This window comes from Lontra canadensis, unplaced genomic scaffold (genome assembly GCF_010015895.1).
Source record: "Lontra canadensis isolate GAN:19392208 unplaced genomic scaffold, GSC_riverotter_1.0 scaffold37, whole genome shotgun sequence".
Lineage (NCBI taxonomy): Eukaryota > Metazoa > Chordata > Mammalia > Carnivora > Mustelidae > Lontra > Lontra canadensis.
Window position 1 is genome coordinate 13,992,671 of NW_022631031.1, and position 23,396 is coordinate 14,016,066.

At 36.4% G+C, this 23,396-nt stretch overlaps 1 protein-coding gene across 2 annotated transcripts in view; it reads right to left on the reverse strand.

Annotated features, from left to right (window-relative positions):
* The window catches only part of CRISPLD1 (cysteine rich secretory protein LCCL domain containing 1), a 46,748-nt gene that overhangs the window by 17,634 nt on the left and 5,718 nt on the right, over window positions 1–23,396 (reverse strand). Inside the window, exons 3-4 of one of the 2 annotated variants that reach the window (XM_032869167.1) lie at window positions 874–992; window positions 387–519 (exon numbers count right to left, since the gene is read on the reverse strand). In XM_032869167.1, the coding sequence (XP_032725058.1) occupies window positions 387–519; window positions 874–992 (252 nt within the window). Of the gene's footprint in view, window positions 1–386; window positions 520–873; window positions 993–23,396 lie in introns of those variants that run through there. The other variant, XM_032869168.1, reaches the window with a different exon arrangement.

Sequence of the window (23,396 nt, forward strand, 5' to 3'; positions counted from 1 at the left end):
TATATATATAAATGCTGCACACATGTAAATATTGAGTATTGTGGTAAATAAAACTATATTTTTATTCCTTGGAAAATAAAAAATGATACCTGACTTGGAAGATGATAAATTTCTCCACGTGCATCTCCTGGGGTCAGATTAAAAATGTTTCACATATAAAATAACTGAAATAATGTGTTTTTTTTTCTTTAATTGATGTTTGTGGACTTTTCCTAGTAATTACTTTTATCATTTATAGAAATTGATGTCTATTCTACATAAATCAATATCTATGTTTTTAAATAATCACACCAAATTATACAAGACACACATTCAGTAGCTTAAATTTTGCCACAGTTACACAAACTCAACTTAAAAAAATGAGGTATAATATACCCAAAACATACCTGTGTATAATGAGTACACACAGGCCCAGAACATCTGAATGGACAGTATGGGTTGCATTCATGTTCATAAGGGTAGCTGAAGTCTCTCACTTCATCATACCATGCTTGTACATGAAATGTTGGGGGCCTGTATCTATTTGAAAGACAGTAACCACCAAGAGTAAGTAAAGCGGGAGAAAATGTAAAACCAAATATTGAAAAATAGATCAATAAAGCTTAGTAGAGAGATATTCTTGCATAAGTTGTTAATGTTAAATATTATACCCATTACATTACTAATAGGTCAATGATTTAAACAAAAAATAAGACTAAAATATTGCTGGTATTCTGTTATGACATTTGTTTTTTGCTTTTTGCTTTTATTTGTGTGGGTGTGATCATTTGTTTTCCTTTTAGGCTCTAACACTTTGAAAATATTCAGTGCTGAATTAATAAGTATTTCAAGCACTTACACTATCAAAAACAAATAAGTTACACTTTACACTACCTTCCCCAGTGCGCTCCCAAGTTCTGTCCAATTGATGGAAGCAAACTTGCAGGTCCATGTTCCCACAAACAAGTTTCAGCCCAGGATTCTGCAGATCTTTCCAGCTCTACATCCCATGTCTATAGTTAAAAATGAAAACAACACACGGATACAAACAGATAATGTATTGGTTTGGTGTTTGGACATTTCTTCAGACTATAGTATGCTTCAGTTCACTTTCTTCCATCCTTACTGCTTTACAAAGTCAACATCTTAGTCTGGGTTCCCACCATCTCTCACCTAGATTTTTGCACTAGTCTCCTAACTAATCTCCTTGCCCCCATCTTTTATACATCCAATCTGTCCCCACAAGTGTTTAGAATTTTCTAAGTGAGTACAAATATGCTTAGGTGATTTCTCTGTCAAACACATCCAACAAATTCCCATACACATGAACTCCAAGATCCCTGGTCCCGCTGTTCCTTATCATAAAACATGCTATTTCTTACTCTTGCTGGCATTGTTTCCTCTGTCTAAAACATCATTTTTCCCAGCTATTTGTCACACAGATCATATTCTTTTTTCACATCCCATCTTTAGATAATACATTTTAGACACACTTTTCCATTTCTCTCAGATGTAGGCTATTCTCTCCTTGGGGCTCTTAAAACTTTGTAACATTTCTTCATTTAGCAGCTATTACAATGCAATGTTAGTATTCATCTACAAGTCTGTCTCTTTCACAAGGCTATGAGTTGTTTGGAGGCAGTCATTTAATTCACACTGGTATCTTTGGCCCATTTTTGTGTTTTCTGTCTATCATATAGACAAGGTGATTAATAAATGCTTATTGAGTATACAAATGATGAAGGAATCGGATTCCTATAAAAATGCATATGCATTAAAAATACATATGCATTGGGACACCTGGGTGGCTCAGTGGGTTAAAGCCTCTGCCTTGGCTCAGGTCATGATCCCAGGGTCCTCGGATCGAGCCCCGCATCGGGCTCTCTGCTCAGTGGGGAGCCTGCTTCCTCCTCTCTCTCTCTGCCTACTTGTGATCTCTGTTTGTCAAGTAAATAAATAAAATCTTTAAAAAAAATACATATGCATTTTTATAGACAATGTTCAATGAGGGTGATTAATTTGTAATTTTAACATAATTTACAAAGAAATATTTAAAATTACAAAATTATTACTGAAATTGTTTTGTATGTCCTAGGTTTAATGTTCAATTTGTTAAGTTGAAAAACAGGCAGTGTAGTAGGAAATGTGGTTGTAAAAACCCAGAGTTAGGCTAAGCTGGGTTCAGTCTCAGCACAATCACAGAACTCTGGGCATGTTTAGAGGATAGGAAATAGTCCTGGAACTGAAACATGAGCTCACAGCCTAAGGTGACAGCAATGAAGATGGAAAAGAGCAGACAGACTGAAATCATGTTTCAGAATTTAAATTTCTAGAAGTTGACGGATAACTGAAGGTAGGTTGTGGGGGAGGGGGGGAGATGAAGATGATGAAGGGTACCAAATAGGAAGAAGGAAAATACAGAAAGAGAAATAGGTTGTTCCCATGGAAATATGTTTAATGTTTCTCAATGCAATGTGTGCCAAGGAGACAGTGGAAATAGAAGACTGGGGTTCTGGGGAAAGAAATCTATACTGAAGATAGGAGTTTTGATGTTATTCACCCAGAGATGACTTTCTTTAGGAAGATGATACAGAAAGAGAAGAGGAATGAAAAGAAAATTCTGAGATTATCAACCTTAAATGGGAGAAAAAACAATGAATTAGTAAAATAAACCAGGGAAAATGGGATCAGAAAGGTGAAGGGAAAACTGTAAGAGGATTAAATTATAAAGCAACAGGATAAGGATTCTATGCCTAAAGAGCAGGCAACAAGATCAAATGCCACAGAGACTTCCAGAAAGACAAGAGCTGCTAAGTGTTAATCCATGATCAAGAACAATTTCAGATCAATGCTAGAGAGAAAATCAGGACACATGGGCACATACTCGACTGGAAGGAGAAAGTGAAGAAAGCAAGTGTGTGTTACTTTGTTAAGACTTCAGAAAGGAAAAAGAGAGACGTGCAAAAGCTAAAAAAAAAAAAAAAAAAGTCATCTGCCAGGTTCTAGGGAGAATATGTTTGCTTGCTTTGACTTTTAAAGGGTGGAAGAAACCTAGTCATGACTGCAGGCCAAAGAAAGCACACTAGGAAAAAAAAGCAGCACCAAAAAATTAAAAAAATAATAATCAATAAATAATGGCTTGAAGCCATTGTGGTGATTTTAAAACAATCTTCCTCAGAAAGGTGGAGCTGAACTCCCTCCCTTTCCCTTCAATTTGAGCTGGACAGTAACTCCCCCCACTTTTTTAAAATTATTATATTCAATTAGCCAGTATAGAATAACTCGCTTCTAATACAGAGCAGGACACTGCGAGACTTCTCAGGCGAAGTTAGGAAATACAGCCTCTATTCAATCAATTCTTTCTCTTTTAAGACACACACTTTGGGGCACCGAGGCGGCATAGGCAGTTAAACACTCGACTCTTGGTCAGGGTGGTAATCTCTGGTCCTGCTCTCAGGGTTGTGAGATCCAGCCCCAGGCTCTACGCTTAGCGTGGAGTCTCCTTGGATTTCTCTTTCCCTCTCCCTTTGCCCCACCGTACACACAGAGAGCGAGAGGAATTTCAGTTGTTTGGTTTTCCTAGCCCAGGTCTGAGGCTGTCAGTTTGCAAGTCCAGGTCACTGCAAACAAACATGTGAGAGATCCAAGTATGAACGACCCAAACTAAGCCCTTAAAAAGAGACAATAGTACACTTATTCAAGGCCAGTCTACTCTTGTTTTATACATGAGTCTACAATCTCAAATGTTAGTTTTCCTGATGAAATTGAAGATGGATGCTTTTTTTTTAAGATTTTATTTATTTATTTGACGGAGAGAGATCACAAGTAGGCAGAGAGGCAGGCAGAGAGAGAGAGGGGGAAGCAGGCTCCCCGCTGAGCAGGGAGCCCATTGCGGGGCTCGATCCCAGGACCCTGAGATCATGACCTGAGCTGAAGACAGAGGCTTTAACCCACTAAGCCACCCAGGTACCCCGAAGATGGATGCTTTTTAAAGAGGATAAACAATCAGTTCCAAATTCACAAATTCACAAATAATGTTATATTGCAAAATAGAAATTGAAATAAAATAATTTAAAACATATCATTCAAATGCTTTAGGCTAAGTTTTCTTATTTGCAAAATGAGAAAGAGAAGATAACTCAGGTCTCTTCAATGGCTAAAAAATTCAATTATTGAATATGTACTATGGATAAGCTGTTTTTTTATAGCATGGCAAGTTTTCTAGGTAATGCACTAAAAATAAGGGGGGAACCATATCAAATGAACTACAGTAATGCTAAAATAAGGACACATTATTTTAATATAAGAACTGAAGCAGAGGAGCATGCAACTAAAATTTACCATTAATATTTAACAAATATTAATTAGTGATAATTTTTAAAGAAATTTTCTATTTAGAGGATGTAATCAAGCATAGGTGTTTAGGTAAAGTTCAAATAATACAAATCAAGGGGTGCCTGGGTGGCTCAGTGGGTTAAAGCCTCTGCCTTCGGTTCAGGTCATGATACCAGGGTCCTTGGATCGAGCCCCACATCAGGCTCTTTGCTCAGCAGGGAGCGTGTTTCCCTCCCTTCCTCTCTGCCTACTTACGATCTCTGTCAAGTAAATAAATAAAATCTTTAAAAAAATAATAATAATACAAATAAGAGAACTTTAAAAAAAACTTAATGACAATATAGCTGTTCTAGAAGAAATACTGTGAAAACAGCATGGAACGTATATTTTTTTTTTAAAGATTTTATTTATTTGACAGAGAGAGATCACAAGTAGGCAGAGAGGCAGGCAGAGAGCGAGGAAGGGAAGCAGGCTCCCTGCAGAGCAGAGAGCCCAATACAGGACTCGATCCCAGGACCCTGAGATCATGACCTGAGCCGAAGGCAGAGGCTTAACCCACTGAGCCACCCAGGTGCCCATGGAACGTATATTTTTAAAGCCACAACATTATATTACATGTTTTAAGACCACCAATAATTCATACCCATCCCATTTAAATTTAAGTTAGTCTCTACACATTCTATTTAAGTTCAAGTTTGTAAATAAAATCAAGATGCTCTAATGGACATTTTTTTCCCTCTCTGAACTATTCACCCAGCACGAATTTAAAGCCAAACCACACTTAAAATTACCATTTCTTTATAAAATGGATACTCGAGGTGTGTAGAAAGAAAACTACTCTATTTTCCAATTTTATCTGTAAACTATTCCTTCTTAGATGACAGTGAATTAATTGTTCAATGAAGTTTTATTACCAAAAGAAAGATTTAGAATACTACTAAATTCTTTGTCTCCAACATTATTATTATTATTATTTTTAAAGATTTTATTTATTTGAGAGAGAGAGAGAGCATGAAAGGGGCGAGGAGCAGAGGGAGAAGCCAGCTCCCTGATGAGCAGAGGGCCTGATGTGGGACTTAATCCTGGGACTCCAGGATCATGACCTGAGCCGAAGGCAGTTGCTTAACCAACTGAGCCACCCAGGTGCCCTCTAACATTATTTTTAAAGCCAGTTCAACAGGGAGGCTTTATGTGTGTGTGTGTGACTGTATGAGAAATCCTAAATGTTAACAAAGGATTTTCAAAAGTAAGCCTAGAAATACAAAGTAGTTTCAGTACTAAAATATTATACTGGTAGAAACTGGACATCTAGACATGTACAGAAAACTTCATTGACTGTTATCCTCTGTGAAACATGAGTGAACATATATAATTCATATTCCTACCAGAATAGCTGCAATCCTGCTCTAAAAATAAGTGATTACAGCTGGAAATCATTCAAGGATGTAGTTTTTACCAGAGTTAATATTGGTAGGTTATATGTAACTTCTATCACTGTACATTACGCAAAAGTTGTCATTAGTAATATTACTTTTCCTTTCACTTCGATACTGAGAATAGTTTTGTCTCTTAAAAATGATTAAGTATTCTCAAATATATCTTCTTGACCACAGTAAATTTACAACTTTTTCTAGACTATTAAAATTTGAAAATTCATGTCCTGGGAAATGTACCGTGATAGAGTCTACCAAAGAGAACACCCTCGGTTCTCTTTTCTCACCCTAAGTAAAGTAGTTTTATAGAGTCAGATTCACCAATAAAGAAAATAGGTGTAAAGACATTTTAAATTGACCAGCCTTTAAATGATCTGACACCTTTAGATGTACAAGGAAATTATTGACTAGAAACTCACCTAATTTTGTAATTATTAAGTATCACTCTAAGTAGGAAGAAATAGGTTTCTAAGATTTTCTAACATTTTACAAGTCTACCTAAGCAGATAAAACTACAATAGGTCTTTTCAAAGATATGCTGAGAAAAATGTCTTTAAATAGAGAAGATAAACTTTTTCCAGAAAAACTGGAAAATATAATTAATGTTGTAATTACCTAACAAGTGGAAAGAATATCTCAATATATAGGAATAATGTACTAACTCATTATACTTTTTTGCAAAATTGATACTGTTTTAATGGATGTCCAAGATGAATGCAAAAGACAAAATTGGTCTTTGACTATCACACTGTTAGGTAACTAATCAAATGATAAATATCAGTCCATGATACAATTTGCGATTTAATATGGACTTTTTAAAATCTGTATTGCTTTCTGGCAAGGTAACAATATTATGAAAACACAGTAGTCTGAAAAGGCAATTATGTTGAAAGTCCAGTCTAGACTAGAGCTCTGGTCTACTTCCTACCATTAAAAACTAGAAATAGCATGATGAAATTATTTTTAAAAATTATCTTAGCATTTGCAATAAATTTTGACAAAAGGAATTTCACAAACATTCTTGTTTTGAGACATATATATATCTCCATACCTAACCTGAAATACCACCCTTATATCTCCAAACCTACCTCAATCATGAGCAGTCAATGGCTGTCAGAAATAATAATAGCATGATAATTTTCTTTTTTTAAAAAAGATTTTATTTATTTATTTGACATAGAGAGAGATCACAAGATCCAACAGAGGAGATCACAGAGAGGCAGGCAGAGAGAGAGAAGGAAGCAGGCTCCCTGCTGAGCAGAGAGCCCAATGCGGAACTCGATCCCAGGACCCTGAGATCATGACCTGAGCCAAAGGCAGAGGCAAAGGCAAAAACAGACTTAACTGAGCCACCCAGGCCAGACGCCCAGCATGATAACTTTCAATGGGAATGAAAACACCCTTTCCCTAGTGCTTTTGGACATATGTAAATAAGGTCATTAGTCATAAATTTTCCTCTCATTTTCTTACATAGACAGACTAAAAATAAGCTTGCATTTGCTCAAAGTACTTCAATTGGTAATTAAAATACATGATACACCCTGGAAGAGTTTTCTTTCTTATTTAAATTATGAACTTCCAAATTTGTCTCTTGATGACGTCAAGTTTGGTTTCTGTTTCCTTATCTGTAACAAGAGGAAGATAGAATAAGTCTCTTCAATTTCTTTCAGCTTTAAAAGCCTATTATTTTGCACTTACACTCTCTTATAGAATGTTCCGTATTATTTATAGAATCCTGCAAGAACTTAGAAACTGTAAAATAATCTTTCTGATGACAATTAAGGGCATTTCTAACTAAGAAACAAAAGCTGTTTTGTGATTAAAAGATGGGCAGAGGACTTGAATATGACTTTTTCCAAAAAAGACATACAGATGGCAGCAGAAACATGAAAAAATGTTCAGCATCACTAATCATCAGGGAATGCATATTGAAACAACAATGAGCTATCACTCACACCAATCAGAATGGTTAGCACAAAAAGAAAAGAAAAGAAAAAAGAAAAGAAAAGAAATAGCAAATGTTGGAGAGGACGTGGAAAAGGAGGAAACCTCCTGCACTGTCGGTGGGAATATAAATTGGGGCAACCACTGTGAAAAACAATAATGAGTTTCCTCAAAAAAATAAAAACAGAAATACCATATAATCCAATAATTCCACTACTGAGTATTTAGCCAAAGAAAACAAAAGCATGAATTCAAAAAGATATATCTACCCCTATGTTCACTGCAGCATTATTTACAATATTCAAGATATGGAAATAATCCAAATGTCTATCAATAAATGAATAAAGAAGATATGTTTTAGCTACAGTGCAATATTACTCATCCATAAAAAAGAATGAGATCTTTTCATTTGCAATAACATGGATGATTATGCTAAGTGAAATAACCCAAATAGAGAAAAATACCATAAGATTTCATGTATATGTGGAATCTAAACAAACAGAAACAGATTGAAAGGCAGAGAACAAACTAGTAGTTGCCAGAGGGAAAGAAGGTGGGGCAGAGGGATGGGCAAAATAGCTGAAAGGATTCAGATACAAACTTCCAGTTATAAATAAGTAAGTTACAGAGATGAAAAGTACAGCATAGAGAATGCACTTAATAAAACCATAATAACATTGTGTAGTAAAAGAGGGTAACTATACTTATATCCTAAGCACTGCCTAACATATAGAATTGTCAAATGGCCGTTGTGCACCTGAAACTAATATAACATTGTATACCAACACACTTAAATTAAAAAAAGAATTAAAGCTGTACTGTGACTTACAAGATTGCAATATCAAAAAGGTTTCAGATCTTCCAATTATGAGTCTAGAGAAGAGCTCAATTATTTCCGAATCATTTCTATTAAAGGAAGTTTTAATATTGTCCAAAACAGATAAACTGAAACTTAATTGAATATGATAAGGGTATATTCTCCATAAGAAGTTAAAACCAGGCTCCCTTCAGCTTAGTCCCAAAAACACAATGATAAAACATTTGAAATAAGACATAGATTTCTACATGTAATTTTTCTGCACCGCCAAAAGGAAAGGGAATTTTCAGCCAGCTAGCACATTTTTGTAAAACTGATATAGCTTTATGGACTTCTACAATTTAATGTACATGTAACATACATGTAACTTTTCTGCACAGCTAAAAGGAACAAGGATTTTTAGCCAGCTCATGAATGTAGAAGTTGTTGAAGAAAACCAAAGACATAAAGAATTATGTCTTTCTAAATACCATGTATAAAAGATAATTCTTGCTATGCCTTCACTTCTGGAAAGACAGGTTTATAAATTATCCATCATGTGTCAAAACTAAATCCTTCCCCAAATCACTGCTGTGTCCTATTTGAATCAGAACGTGCAATCCTAAAGTCTGACAGGATAAGCTGTCAACATGATCCTCTCATAGCAATAAGCTGACCTTCAAAACAGAATCTGTTATTCTATGCAAGTCACACATTTGACAGTTCATGATATTTCAGATTTAAATTCCAAATATAATGCTTCATCATAAATTTTTTAAGCCACCTTCTCTGCTCCCTGTTGGTGGTATTATTCAGGATTACAATGAAGAAACTGACATCAGTGAAATAAATAATAAGCAAGTCAATCAATGCTGAAAGAATGTATGATGTTTTTTTGTGATAAAGTCATCTGGTATAAAAAGCACTATGGAAATCTGCAGTAACACATTCCTTACAACTTGGAAATTACCTCAGGTGTTTAACTACAGGGCTTCACCTGTCCTGAAAAGACTTTGTAATGACAGGGAAAATGTACAAGGCTCAGATTTCAAAGGGAACACCTGTGTTACTATGCACAGAGGCCAGGTACTGAGAAAGTAGCATTAGCTCTGGGCAATGCACTTCTGAGAGTGTCCTGGAAGTTACAGAGATATGAGACAGATGGGGAAGTAATCTACTTAAAACACTTTAAAACAAGGCCTTAAAACCTTAAAAAAGTAGCAACCTGCAATTTAGGGAATTGTCTCTTCATTTCCTTAAAACTGAAATATTTTTGAAATGGAAATTTAATGTGTGGATAAACACACAAGATGATTTCAATAAACCCACAGTTTCAATATTCAATAGATAATGTTGAATGCATGATGTGGGGAAGATTTTCCTTGTGAGACATCAGAGCCACTAATTCAACACCATCCTTACATAGAAATGTCTACTGATTCATCTCATCTCACTGCCAACGACCTTCCGAGTCTGGTCATAACTTAACTAGTTCACTTATATCCCACCCCTATTCAACAGGGACCCTCAACAGCAGACTTTCTGAAATTTTAAAGAGTTTGTGGGGCACCTGGGTGGCTCAGTGGGTTAAAGCCTCTGCCTTCGGCTCAGGTCATGGTCTCAGGATCCTGGGATTGAGCCCCGTGTCCGGCTCTCTGCTCAGCGGGGAGCCTGCTTCCTCCTCTTTCTCTCTGCCTTCCTCTCTGCCTACTTTGATCTCTGTCTATGAAATAAATAAATAAATAAAAATCTTCCAAAAAAAAATTTAAAGAGTTTGTAAATCACCAGATCTTTTTTAAAACGCAGATTCTGGGGGAACCTGGATGATTCAGTCAGTTAAGCAGCCTAAGACACAGGACCCAAGTTTTCTGCTTCAAACATACACGTATGATGCAAACTCAAATTGACAGGTATTCATAATGTACCTATGCTAAACAGAAGGTAAGACTCTAAAAAGCTGAACTTGGATTATTTTTGGAAATGGCATACCTTTGTATTAACTTAATGATTAATCCAAGGTGATGATGCCTTCCTTACTTTTATTAGGAGTAGTTAATAATCTTGAAGACTATGTTCTAGATGTTTGAGGAGACTTCAGTATTTAAGGAATCCTTTAGTAACTTGAAAAGTACCATCAGTCAGGGGTGCTTGGGTGGCTCAGTTGGTGAAGCATCTGTCTTTGGTTCAGGTCATGATCCCAGGGTCCCGGGATCAAGCCCCATGTCAGACTCCCTGAGCAGGGAGTCTGTTTCTCCTCCACCTTTTGCTTTCTGTCTCTAAAATAAATAAAATCTATTTTTTAAAAAAAAGTACCATCTATTAGTTATTTAAGTCTCCATTTATAGCATTAGGACAATTTATAAGTGTTAACACCTGTGTTTTAATTTATCTATAGTTCATAAAGTTTAGATAGTCAACCCTAGAAAAATATATGATAGGAAAGATAAACTCTCATAATAAATCACTCTACAGTATCTACTTATGCATTACTTTATATTTTATATTTCAATTATTTCAATACAACTTGGGTGTGGAAAGTAAATATTTCTTATTTTAAGATTTTATTTATTTATTTATTTGAGAAAGAGAGAATATGAAAGAGAGAGCTCATGGGTAGGGGAAAGGCGTAGAGGGAGAAGCAGACTCCCTGCTGAGTAGGGAGCCTGATGTGGGACTGAATCCCAGAACCCTGGGATCATGATTTGAGCCAAAGGCACACCCTTAACTGACTGAGCCACCAGGCACCTCGAAAGTAAATGAAATATTAATTGCTTTTATTTATTGTACTTAGGGATGCTTTTCTAGTTTTCAGAAAGAAAGACATGGGTTAACAAATGAACAACTTCTTCTTAAACAAATTAGTAAAAGAAAAAGTTGATGGACACATAGAAACCAAAACTTAAAATTTAGCACCGTAACTTCAATTTAAACCAAACGCTAACACCAGAAACATTTAAATGATTATGTTCACATGGTTTTAATGAAACTGCTATAGTAAGTTGCTCATTGTTCTTATAGTGAGGATTCTGCGTTAACTTTTCACTAAGAAGTCCTATTGCGGGGTGCCTGGGTGGCTCAGTCAGTTAAGCATCTGCCTTCACCTCAGGTCATGATCCCTGGGTCCTGGGATCCAGCCCTGCAGCGGGCTCCCTGCTCAGCAAGGAGCCTGCCTCCCCCTCTCCCTCTGCCTGCTGCTCTGCTTACTTGTGCTATCTCTCTGTCGAATAAATAAATAAAATCTTAAAAAGAAAAAGTCCTATTGCAAGAATGATAAATTGTTTTGCTTCTCAGCAGTCAACAGGAGCAACGTAAACATGGTTTCCCATCTTCCTTAGCTGTTAAGGAAACTAGAGCTAGTTTAATAATGACAGCAATCAGGTTTTTAGGTGTCCTTTAGAATGTCTTTAGCTTTTTCTTCTTCAATAATTAAACAATGACTAAGATGATGATTTTAAGAAATACGGTTTTCAAAAGTCCTTATCTGGAAATCTGAGAAAGAATACCATATTTAATATTCTTCATTTGTTTCCACAAAGCCATTCTCGGTCCTTAAGTGGTAGTATCTATGTCTCAAAAGGCGCAATCCTACATATTAATTTACTTCAGGCTCTCTTGGGCCCTGGATTTTTGCTAATGGGAGACACAAACAGGAAGTCCGAGGGTGTGAGGTGAATTTAAGTCTGTAGCACCAACTCTATTCATCCCCTTTGAATCCTCTGCCTCACTGTGATAATGACAGTGCCCTATCACACAGCCCTACTTCCAGGCAATAGTCCTCACCAGGCTGTGCCTTCACCATTCAAGCCTGGATGCACTCCATCCTTTATGGCTCACTTCAGCCCTGTCCAACTCTGCATGTAGACCACCTTTTTTTTTTTCCTGGTGAACTCTTGTTATTGAAGCATTTGTTTCCTGCTAAAAAATAATATTTGAGAATAAAAATAGCTCACAGAATTTATATTAGCAAACTGCCTAACATATTACCTGATACCTATTAGCTCTTAATAAATGTTCTCTTATTTCCATGTTCCTTTAAGAATCTGCTTAATCGGGGCGCCTGGATGGCTCAGTGGGTTAAAGCCTCTGCCTTTGGTTCAGGTCATGATCCCAGGGTCCTGGGATCGAGACCCGCATCAGGCTCTCTGCTCAGCAGGGAGCATGCTTCCTCCTCTCTCTCTCTGTCTGCCTCTCTGCCTACTTGTGACCTCTGTCAAATAAATAAATAAAATCTTAAAAAAAAAAAAAAAAGAATCTGCTTAATCTGCTGTGATTTGCATAGCCTTGTAATGGAACACTGCTGATATTCATGTGACTAAGGAAGAAATTCAAATCCAAGATTTTGAATGATTGAAACAGGAGATAGTCAATTGTTGCCATCTAAAGTCCCAATGGAAAAGTAAATAATGCCCCACAATTCAGATTTAACACAATATTAACTATACAAAGTTTAGAGTAAGTTATTCCTAGCTTTGCTTTGAGTCTATTAACAATAAACTTCCAAACCTAAAGACCTTTCTCCTATTAAATTTCTAGGATACTATTTCCACTGAAGCTCCCAACTACCTCCAAAGCTTAAGTATATATACATATATATACATATATATACATATATATATGACATACACAAATACATACAGGAATAATTTTAAAAGTGTTCATAAACCTCATGTTTAGAAATCCATTGTAATAAGTTCACTTACAAAAATCAAATGAATACTGCCAGATTATGCCAAAGGAAATGTTTCTTTTTATTTTTTTCTTTTTTGGATATGAATAGAATGATGAATAGGGTTAAGCCGCTCCAGTCTGTCTGATTTGCACTTGAACAAGGTTCTTTTCATTATATGTAGAAAAAAATACATCCCCAAATATCTCCATTTAAGAGGCCTGGATCACTTCTTTTTTTTTTTTTTTTTTTTTTTTCTAATTAAATTAGCCAACATATAGTACATCATTAGTTTCTGATGTAGTGTTCAATGATTCATCAATTGCACAAAACACCCAGTGCTCATCACATCACGTGACTTCCTTAATGCTCATCACCCAGTTACACATCCCTCCACCCACCCCCCTCTTCTGCAACCCTCAATTTGTACAGATCATGGCTGCCATGTCCTTGCCTTCAAATCAACTATTCATATATTCTCATATCAACCCCTTTATTAAGAAGGTTCTCATCATCCAAATGCTCTCTTCTAGACTCCCCACCATACAATGACTAGAACTTCTTCCAAATACTACTTCAAAACATACCTCTTCTAAGAAGCCTTTCCTGATTACTGCTTTATTCTGAAATTCTTTCAGATTTATGTACACTTTAAAATATATTAATTTGTACTTAATACCATATTGTGATTTACATCTCAAAAACATCTCTTTTGCTTTTTTGCAAAAGTCTTCGCACTCTGATCCCTGTATCTCCTAAAAGAGTATCCCTACTTGCTGAGGGGTATAACCATCCTCACTTCATGAGACAGAGTTATCCATAAACCAATGGAACTCTCAAAGTCACTGAAATCCAATGCCAATTTAGTCACCTATTATGCTTATTTAAGAATGATTTTTTAAAAAATGATTTTACCTAACCAAAATGTAACTGCATTTAAATTATAAAATAAAGTAAAACATAAATACAATACTTCATTACAAACAATGTTTTTATAATTTTTAAGAGCATTTTCTTGTCAGAACAGAATTAACCAAATCCTTTTGCACCCTACCCATTTTAAAACTGTTGTTGAAACCTAATCATCTTTTCATTTTTTATTTATTCATCCCATTTTTTTCCACTCTAACTAGCATGAATTGAGCACAGAGTATCTATCAGCCACTCAGCTGGGAAATGCAAAAACTACTAAAGTGCAGGCCCTTCCCATAAAGGAATGGAAAGAGACAAGATGCAAATACCTGGGGCAGAGGCAGATATGAAATGCTATGGGAGCTAGGGAAGTATGTGGGGGGTGCACCTAACTCTGTATGGAAGGGTTTAGATACAGATTCTTAAGGAAGAGAAGAAATTCATTAGAGAGAAAACACGGAGAGCATAAGGCATTCTAACATGTGCAAAGTTCATCAGTCTTGGCAAGATCTGTACAGCATCAAAAAACCCAAGGTACGTGGAACCATGGCATAGATGTTCCTGTGGAAGAGTGATGCTTTTTATTTGTTTAGTTTTCTGTGTTCACTGATCTCTTGGTGAACAGACCTCTCTATTCTCTCTTTCTAGACAAAAGTTCTGATGCCTTTCTTCCATCTCGGTCTAGAGTCATGGCCCCTCAATATGTCTAGGGCTTTGGCTTCCCTACTCTGGACAACATCTGATCTCACCACATACGGTCAATCATTCAGCATTTCAGATATGGACCTACCATGTCTTGAGAAAATATAAAATACAGTTGTATGTTTTACTCTCAGCACCTTTATGGGATTGCCTCCTTTGCAGGATTAGCTTTATATTGTCAGGTACAACAACATACATGGGAAAGCCTATGAATGGGAACTCTTGTGCTCATTTCTGGGTCTTACCTAATAGCTCATTATCCTTTTACCTAGTTGTGCCTATATACTTGCCCAATTTGAAATTCCACTTCCTCCATCCTCATTCATATGCCCTTTATTGTTTATCCTATCATGGACTACATACACCTCTCTTGTCACTATCCTGCAGAACTGTACCATTAGCTAATTTTAAGATTTCATTTTCTCTGTCTCCTCCAATTAGACTGATATAAACATTAGATATTTGGGGGTTTTACCGTTCAAATGCCTTCAACTTTTTGGCTTCTAAGTACTTCTAAAAAGAGTGAAAAGGAGTTTCTGTTGTCTTGTATTAGTAGTTGCAGCTGCTACCTTATAAAAAGGAAGAAGGTGAATGTCATAGTTTAGGAGGGGAAAAAGAAAGAATCTGAATTCCAGAGTCAGTGTTTCACATCCTTCATGGGACCTAGGGTCTACTCAAACTGGGGTTTCAGATAGTGCTGCCACAACACTTGGGAGCTTGCAGAATATTGAAGCCCACGTAGACTTACTGAGTCAAAATCTGTATTTTAACAAGATTCCCAGGGCATTCAGATGCACTTACAAGTTGGAGCAGTGCTGGACTACAGCACCCTATTCCCCAAATCATACCTAATGTCTTTTCTAATGAAAAACACTTGCTATCCTTCATTTCCTGATGACTGATCTCCAAATGTTCTTTGATTAAAAACTTAAAATATAAAGCAGCATAGCCTACTAAATAGATTATGTCCATATTCATATTTTGCTTTTGAGGTTGATAAGCTGCTAATATAGAAAATATGCTGCTATAAACTGGAGGCTAGTTGACTTAACTACACCGTATTGATTCTGTGAACTACTTAAAAGAAAAAAAGTAAGGTTCACCAGATCATCGTTACAGGTTCTTATCTTCGGTAAGTTTTAGTAACCCACTATTCCAAGTAACATATTTGGATCGGTCCCATAATTTAATTTTTGGAATTCCCATACAATTATCTGTATTTAGCATTCAGTTGGCAATATGAACCCCAATCATACTTCTGGTCTGTATCTGTACTTCATCGGTATTACACAGTAGCTGAATACTTTAAAACTCAAACCCCACTAACATGCCTTTAATCATGTCTGTCTCATCTCCAGAAGCTGCCTAGTCAAATGTCTTCACAGGTCAAGCAGGTGACATCACACCAAGTGGCTGTTAAAGAGTGATGTGACCTATGGCAAGTCAGAGCAGGAATCAACACTTTAAATCTCCATGTTTTTTGGAAACACCTTGACATACTATATAATAAACCTCCTCTATATCTATTGGATATTTAAACTTAAAGCATTATGAACCAAATGAGCCAAAAACATCTCAAAACCTCCCATACATTTGATTCTACATGGATCTATATGCAATATGTCTGAAATTACCAGCTCATAATGTCTTTTCTTCACACCCTTCATTCCTGCCCTCTCAATCTCTGTTGATGGCTTTGCTTTATAATTTCACTGGGGAAAAAAATGGAAGCACCCACATGAAAATTCTCTTCTCTTTTCTTCATTGAATACACCAAACTGTCTGCTTCTGTACCTACAGCCTCAGTGATAAGATAAGTGATAAGATAGCCTATCTTACCTATTATAATAAATGAAGTGACATTGTAGCTGCATTTTCTCCCTCCCATTGCCAAGTGCTTTCTCAACTTTTTTAACAACCTACAAACATACTCTGAAAATAAAAATGGAAAAAAGCCCATATTCCCCTTTAGCAATAGCTAGTTTCCTTTCTCCAATTTCCCTCATAGAAACATCATCTTAAAGAGTTACTTGAGGTAACTTCTCCTTCTCTACTACCTCTCCTCCCATTCTCTTCTTCCCACTTCAATAAGACTTCCAGTCAGACCCCCCCATTGAAATTAATCTTATCAAGGTCATCAACAACGTCCATGTTAACAAAACCATTGTTGGCTTTTATTCTTCATTTTACTCAGCCTCTCAGCAATATTGAAATGCTGAGTTGTCCCTTGTTGAACTTCCTTCTGGCTTCTGAGATACCAGTCTGTCCTGTCTTTTCCTCCAATCTTGCTGACCACTTTTTCTCAGCTTTCTTTATTAGTTACTCCTCTCTGTTCAACCCCTACATATTGCAGGACCCCAAGGCTCAATACAAGGCCTTCAACTCTTGTCCATAAAAATCTTCTCGTAGGATGATTTTGTTTGGTTAGTTAAGATGCTTCCTAATAACATCTACATAATTTCCACATTCTTATCTCTAGTTCCACCTCCCCAGTGACCATTAAAACCCAAGGGAAGATGACATTTTGGCATCATAATGAAGCTGGGCCAAAAAGAAATTTCTGATTTCATTCTCTCCTATTCCTATCTGCCTCTTAGAAAATGTTTCAGCTCTCCACCAATGTGCTTAAGCAAAACCTATAAACATCCCAGATTTCTCTTTATCCTTCACGCTTCACATTAAAGATATTAACCAAACCATCAGCAATGCCATCAAATCATACCTTGAGCCACCCACTTCTCTCCATCTTTACCACTATCATCCTGGTCCCAGTCACCATCCTCTCACACCCAGAATATAGCAATGGCTTCCCAACTATTTCTCTGTTTTCAGCCTTAACTCTCCTTCAGACCACTCTCCATAATGTAGTCAGAATAATTTTTGAGGGGCGCCTGGGTGGATCAGTGGGTTAAGCATCTGCTTTCAGCTCAGGTCATGATCTCAGGGTCCTGGGATGGAGCCCCACATCGGGCTCCCTGCTCAGCGGGGAGTCTGCTTCTCCCTCTCTCTCTGCCTACCTATTTGTGATCTCTCTCTGTCAAATAAATAAAATCTTTAAAAAAAAAAAAAAAGAATAATTTTTGAAATGGAAATCGACCAGGTCAATCCCTTGCAAGAAATTTTCCATTGGAGTTCCACTTCACTCAGGATAAAATCCGAATTTCTCTTCACCTATAACCCAAAAGGGCTTCTGGCCCATGCTTCTAAGTCTACCTCATTTTCTAACACCTCCCTCATTACTGAATAAAGTTCAGTCACACTAGCCTTCTTTGTGACCCCTGAAAATCCCCACTTTGTTTCTGACTTGGAGACTTTGTGTCCAGTATTCCTTCTGCCCAGATCTTTGTATTTTTGTTTAGCTGATTCCTTCTTACAACTTAGCTCTCAGGTCAAGAGCCACCAACTCAGAAAAGCCTTCCTTAACTACTCAACGAGATTAGCTCCAATTCCATTCTTCTTTATCATCTCATTCTCCTTACTTTCATCAATTTGTTAAACTTTTTATACAATGATGTACTCTCCAGCATTAAGAACATTGCCCAACACAAAATGCTCTATCAGGACTTGTTGAATTAAATGCTTTCTCAAACACAAGTTCATCAATAACAAATTGGTTTAATCAATATGAAAGTTTTTCTGTAACTTCCTAAAATTCTGAAGGCAACAGATATATAGGAAAGTAAGGAAAGCGTTACTTAGACATACTGTAATACTTGAACTAGACAATTCATTACCCCTTGAATTTGTACTTTTTCTTCTAATGATAGATATTATATATATATGTATATATAGTACATAACAATATATAAAACATATAGGTCAGTTTTATAAATATTTGGCTTTAATTGAATTAGCAAAAATCGTTAAAAATATGAGAATTTAAATTTTAAATCATATATAATTATTTGGTTGAATAAACTAAAAAGACTGTAAGAGGACACAGCTAAACCATAGCAAAGGATGTTCTTGAACTAAATATCATTCAATTATGACTATAAATCATTATAAATGATTTTGTTTTTAATGAAGGCATTCAGTAAAGGTAAAAAAATAAATACTCAATAATTACTCAATAATTGCATTTTCCTCTTGACTGTTATTACAAATGTGGGATATGTTCCCTAATTGAGTTACGTCTTCTAAAACCACATTGAAAATTTTTGGTTAGAAAAGAGTTAATGCAGATACCACCTGGCCCATAGAAAATGAAACACATATATTTGATGAATGAGTGAATGAACATGCATGCTTATTTTTTTCATCCATTCCGCCCATCTAACCTTGGACTACTACGACTTCACCTAAACGGTCAACTCTTCAATGTGGCCTCCATATTGTTAAATTCAAGACTCTTCATTTTACTTAATCTATTTATAAGCGACATCTAACATAGCTGACCACCATTTCTGCCTCTGTTCATTTAGCTTCTAGAACATCATGCTCCTAGGTTTTTTGCTGTTGTTATTATTTTTTTTCCCCCTAATTTTCAATTTTCTTTGCTGTTTCTCCCCACCTCTCTATCTCTACACCATAAAGTGTGTTAAGGGCTCACTTCTCAAACATCTCTATCTATACTCACTTCCTCACTTCCTCTCTCTCTTCATGCCTTTAAATACCATAAATGCTGACAAATGCTAATTTGATGTTCCAGATTAGACTATACCACACTTGTCTAATTGCATACTTGACAAATTCACTTGGATATTTAGCTAAATCTTAAGTTTAATGTGTCCAAAATTGAGCTTCAGCTTTCTCTACCAAGAGTTGATCTATCTACATTCTTCCCTATCTTAAAAATACCACAACTCCAATACTTCTAGTTCCTCAGGCAAAAACTACACAGCCATACACCATATCCAAAATCTGTTAACTCCAAAATAAAATAAAATCCTAATGATATACCTCATGATAAAGAAACTGGTGGTTACTGGGCAAGAACTAGGCCACTATTCTGTTCTGCTTCTCATGCCAAAGGTCTCATCTTCTGTTGTTAATGGAGGGAGTGAGAGAGTGGACTGGCTTTTGGAAGAGAGAAAACCATATGGGGAAACAGGAGGCATCCTTATTCTGAGAAGTGAGGAGGTAGAGGTTGATTCCACCTCCTCTAATCTCTTGGAATTTGGTTGGCAAATGGGTATCAAGTTAAGAGGAATTTGAGAAACAAGAAAGAGGATCATAGGGGAAGGGAGGGAAAAATGAAACAAGATGAAACAAGAGAGGGAGACAAACCATAAGAGACTCTTAATCTCACAAAACAAACTGAGGGTTGCTAGAGGGGAGGTGGGGGAGGGACAGGGTGGCTGAGGGATGGACACTGGGGAGGGTATGTGCTATGATGAGTGCTGTGAAATGTGTAGGACTGATGATTCACAGACCTTTACTCCTGAAACAAATAATAACATTATACGTTTTTTTTAAAAAGTAAAAAAAAAAAAAAAAAAGTGTGTGTCAAGTAACTGGGTGACTTCTGGGATCTCTGTAACCATTTAGGAAGTCACGACAAGTTGAAAGACACAGAATCTTCTCCATTGGTATTAAACTAGAATAGAAACACCATCCGTTTTCAAAAAACTGCAGCCAGGAATTGATTTCATCCTGCATCAAAGGCAGAAACTCCCAGCCTACTGGCTGCCTGGCTCACTGAAGCAAGTTCATTAGTCTTGCAATGGGCTTCTTGAAATTTTCAAAATTGATGTTACGATTACAAAGGGGTTTTAGTGTGTATTCACACTCTTGCCACTTCTCACCACCTTGATGGCTACCAGTCATCAGTGTTAGATGGATTATTGCAATAGCTTTGCCTCCCTGCTCACACTTTTGCCCCACCTTGTACCACCTAACTTCCGTTCTCAACACACCCAGGTGATTCTGTGTAAGTACAAAATCATACTATTCCTCTGTTCACACGGTTCAAATGGTTTCTTACCAATCAGACTGAAAGTGAGTTTCTTTTTTTTTTTTTTCCCAAGATTTTCTTTATTTATTTGACAGAGGGATAGAAAGCACAAACAGTGGGAGAAGCAGGCAGGGAGAGGGGGAGAAGCAGGCTTCCCCATAGAGCAGGGAGCCTGATGTGGGGATCGATCCCAGGACCCAGAGATCATGACCTGAGCTGAAGGCAGACGCTTAACTGACTGAGCCACCCAGGCGGCCCTAAAAGTGAGTTTCTACAATGATCTACATCTGTCCTTCTCAGTTAAACTTCTGATCTCATTTTCTACCTTACTTCCCACCCTCCCTCTGTATAAGGACCCTTTGCTGAGTATGGTGATTTAGGATCTTCACACCTATTCCAGACAAAGAATGTTTTTGTGTTTACTTCTGGGTCCTAGTGGTACCTACCATGTAGTAAACCTCTAATACCTGCTGAATGAAGGAGCAAATAACAACAACAACTTCAAAATCTTGTGGCATTTTCTGGCTTTGAGTGCTCTGTTCTCCTCCTTAAACTACTTATCTCCTCTTTCCTTTCTAAGACCCTAGATTTGCTGTTTGCATTTAAGGAGATATCTTTAATCTCCACAAACTCCAGGGTAATAACTAGATTATATAAAACTGGAATGTTCTGTCACTTTCTTCCTATGGGTATTGCGATTTACAATGCAACTTCTGCAAAAAATACATTAATTCTAAGTTCCATTGCCTTTAAAAAACAGTAACCATTTATTTAAATTATGGTTTTGAAATTTTTTTAATTGTGTTGACCAATATACCGAGAACCATATGTAACTTCATTATATCTAAACAATACTATTAAGATAAAATGCTTTAGGAAAATTAAAGAAGCTATTTTAAATACAGAATAAAAAGCCTTAATAACTTAAATAATGATAATATTCTTTGAATCAAGAAATATTTTCATGTACCTTTAAGTAAATGAATATTATATTGTATATCAATAAAAGACGCAAACGTTTAATTTTTGAAAATTACCAAGTAGGCACCAACATACACAGGGAAAACAATTGCTTTTGTAACAAAACCTTAGTTGATGTGAATTCCTGCCACTTTTAACAAGATAAAAAATGTGTAAACATGGAGCTTTGGGTAAATGAGTTATGATGTCATCATTTCATCACCTGCATTTATTCTGGATATATGTAAAAGGTGGCAAATAATGTCAGAAAATATAGATTAATGAGAGTAAACAGAGCAACTCATAAGACAAAGATCACTCTTTCAGGTCTGGATTTAGGCTAGACAGAAATAGGGCAGAACCCAGACTAGCTTCACCCTGTTTAGCAAACTAGGTTGTCTCATGTCGTTTCTAGGATTATCTCCTATACTGAAGTACAGGAAAAAACAAGACCAATAACACCTTGACTTCCCATGTTAAATGTGGCCTTAAAAAAAATCTAAGTGACAAACTGGAACCAAGTTATTACAACATGCACGATGAACCAAAAGTACCACTGGTTGTCTGGCTCAGAGCCTTCAGTTTCCTACCAAAAGCAGAGGTAAGATGTATTTTGTTCTACATTTGGAAAAGTGCTATGCCAAGGTTCTGCGCATAGTTTTGCCTATATGTGAGGTGAGAACAAGCAGGCACAGCTATCAACCTTCCCAGCAGACTGTCAACAGTTCCTTAAAAGACATGGAAATAGCTGTAATACCAGAAAATGGCTTATATAATTGGCCCATGTGTTCTTTTTTTAGGTAAAGTAGTCTGGCTGCTAAAGCGCATTCTAGACTTAGGTACACTTTGCATCATAGTGAACCACTTGGGATCAGTCACTCTATAGTGTTTTAGAGGCTCTATGTTAAAAATTTGTAGCAAGACGTAAATATCCATTAACTCATTTTAGTATTTGAATTCCAGACCATTTGAATATATTTATTATTATCTCAGTAGCTCCATATTACAGGATAATTTTTGATGTACTACCAATATTTTAAATATTGAATTATTTGAAACATTCATTCCTTCATCTCTAGCATTTCCAATTTCTATGTCAGTATCTCCAGTGTTACTGATACCCTACCTTCCAGAACTTTTATTATTTTAACTCCTCTTTCTAACCTGTCCTGTCCTCACATTTATCTCATATATAATCTCCTCTATTTTCCACCCATCCTTTCATTCAACAGATTTGTTGAACCACCAACAATATGCAATCAACGAATATTTACTGAGCATTTCTATGCATCAGGCACAGGGTTATAAACATTAATAAGGTAGGATGTTTACCCTTCCAGAAATTTAAAGTCTTGGAAGGGAAAAGAGATATGTAACTATTTAATTGCAACAAAACTGTTATACTTTCAATAGGTTTGAATAAAATACTTTAGGAACACAGAAGTAGTAGGACAGAGGGATGGGTGCACCAGAGAAAATTTTGCAGAAAGACAACATTTGAGCTTAGTCTTGAATAAGAGATTATGTGGAGGAGACAGGAAGCACAGACATTCGGGGCAGAGACAAAAGTGATGAGCAAAGAGACACGAGGAAGCACAACCACCTTTAAGAACGGTGAAAACAGTTTGATGTGAACACAGATCGGGATATACACAACGGAGTTGAGGGCCATAGGCAGAATTGACAAGATGTGTCTCCTTAATTATACATTAATCAAAGTGGGCTTCAACTTGAGAGCATCCAGAAGTTAACAGAAGTTTTGAACAGCTGAGT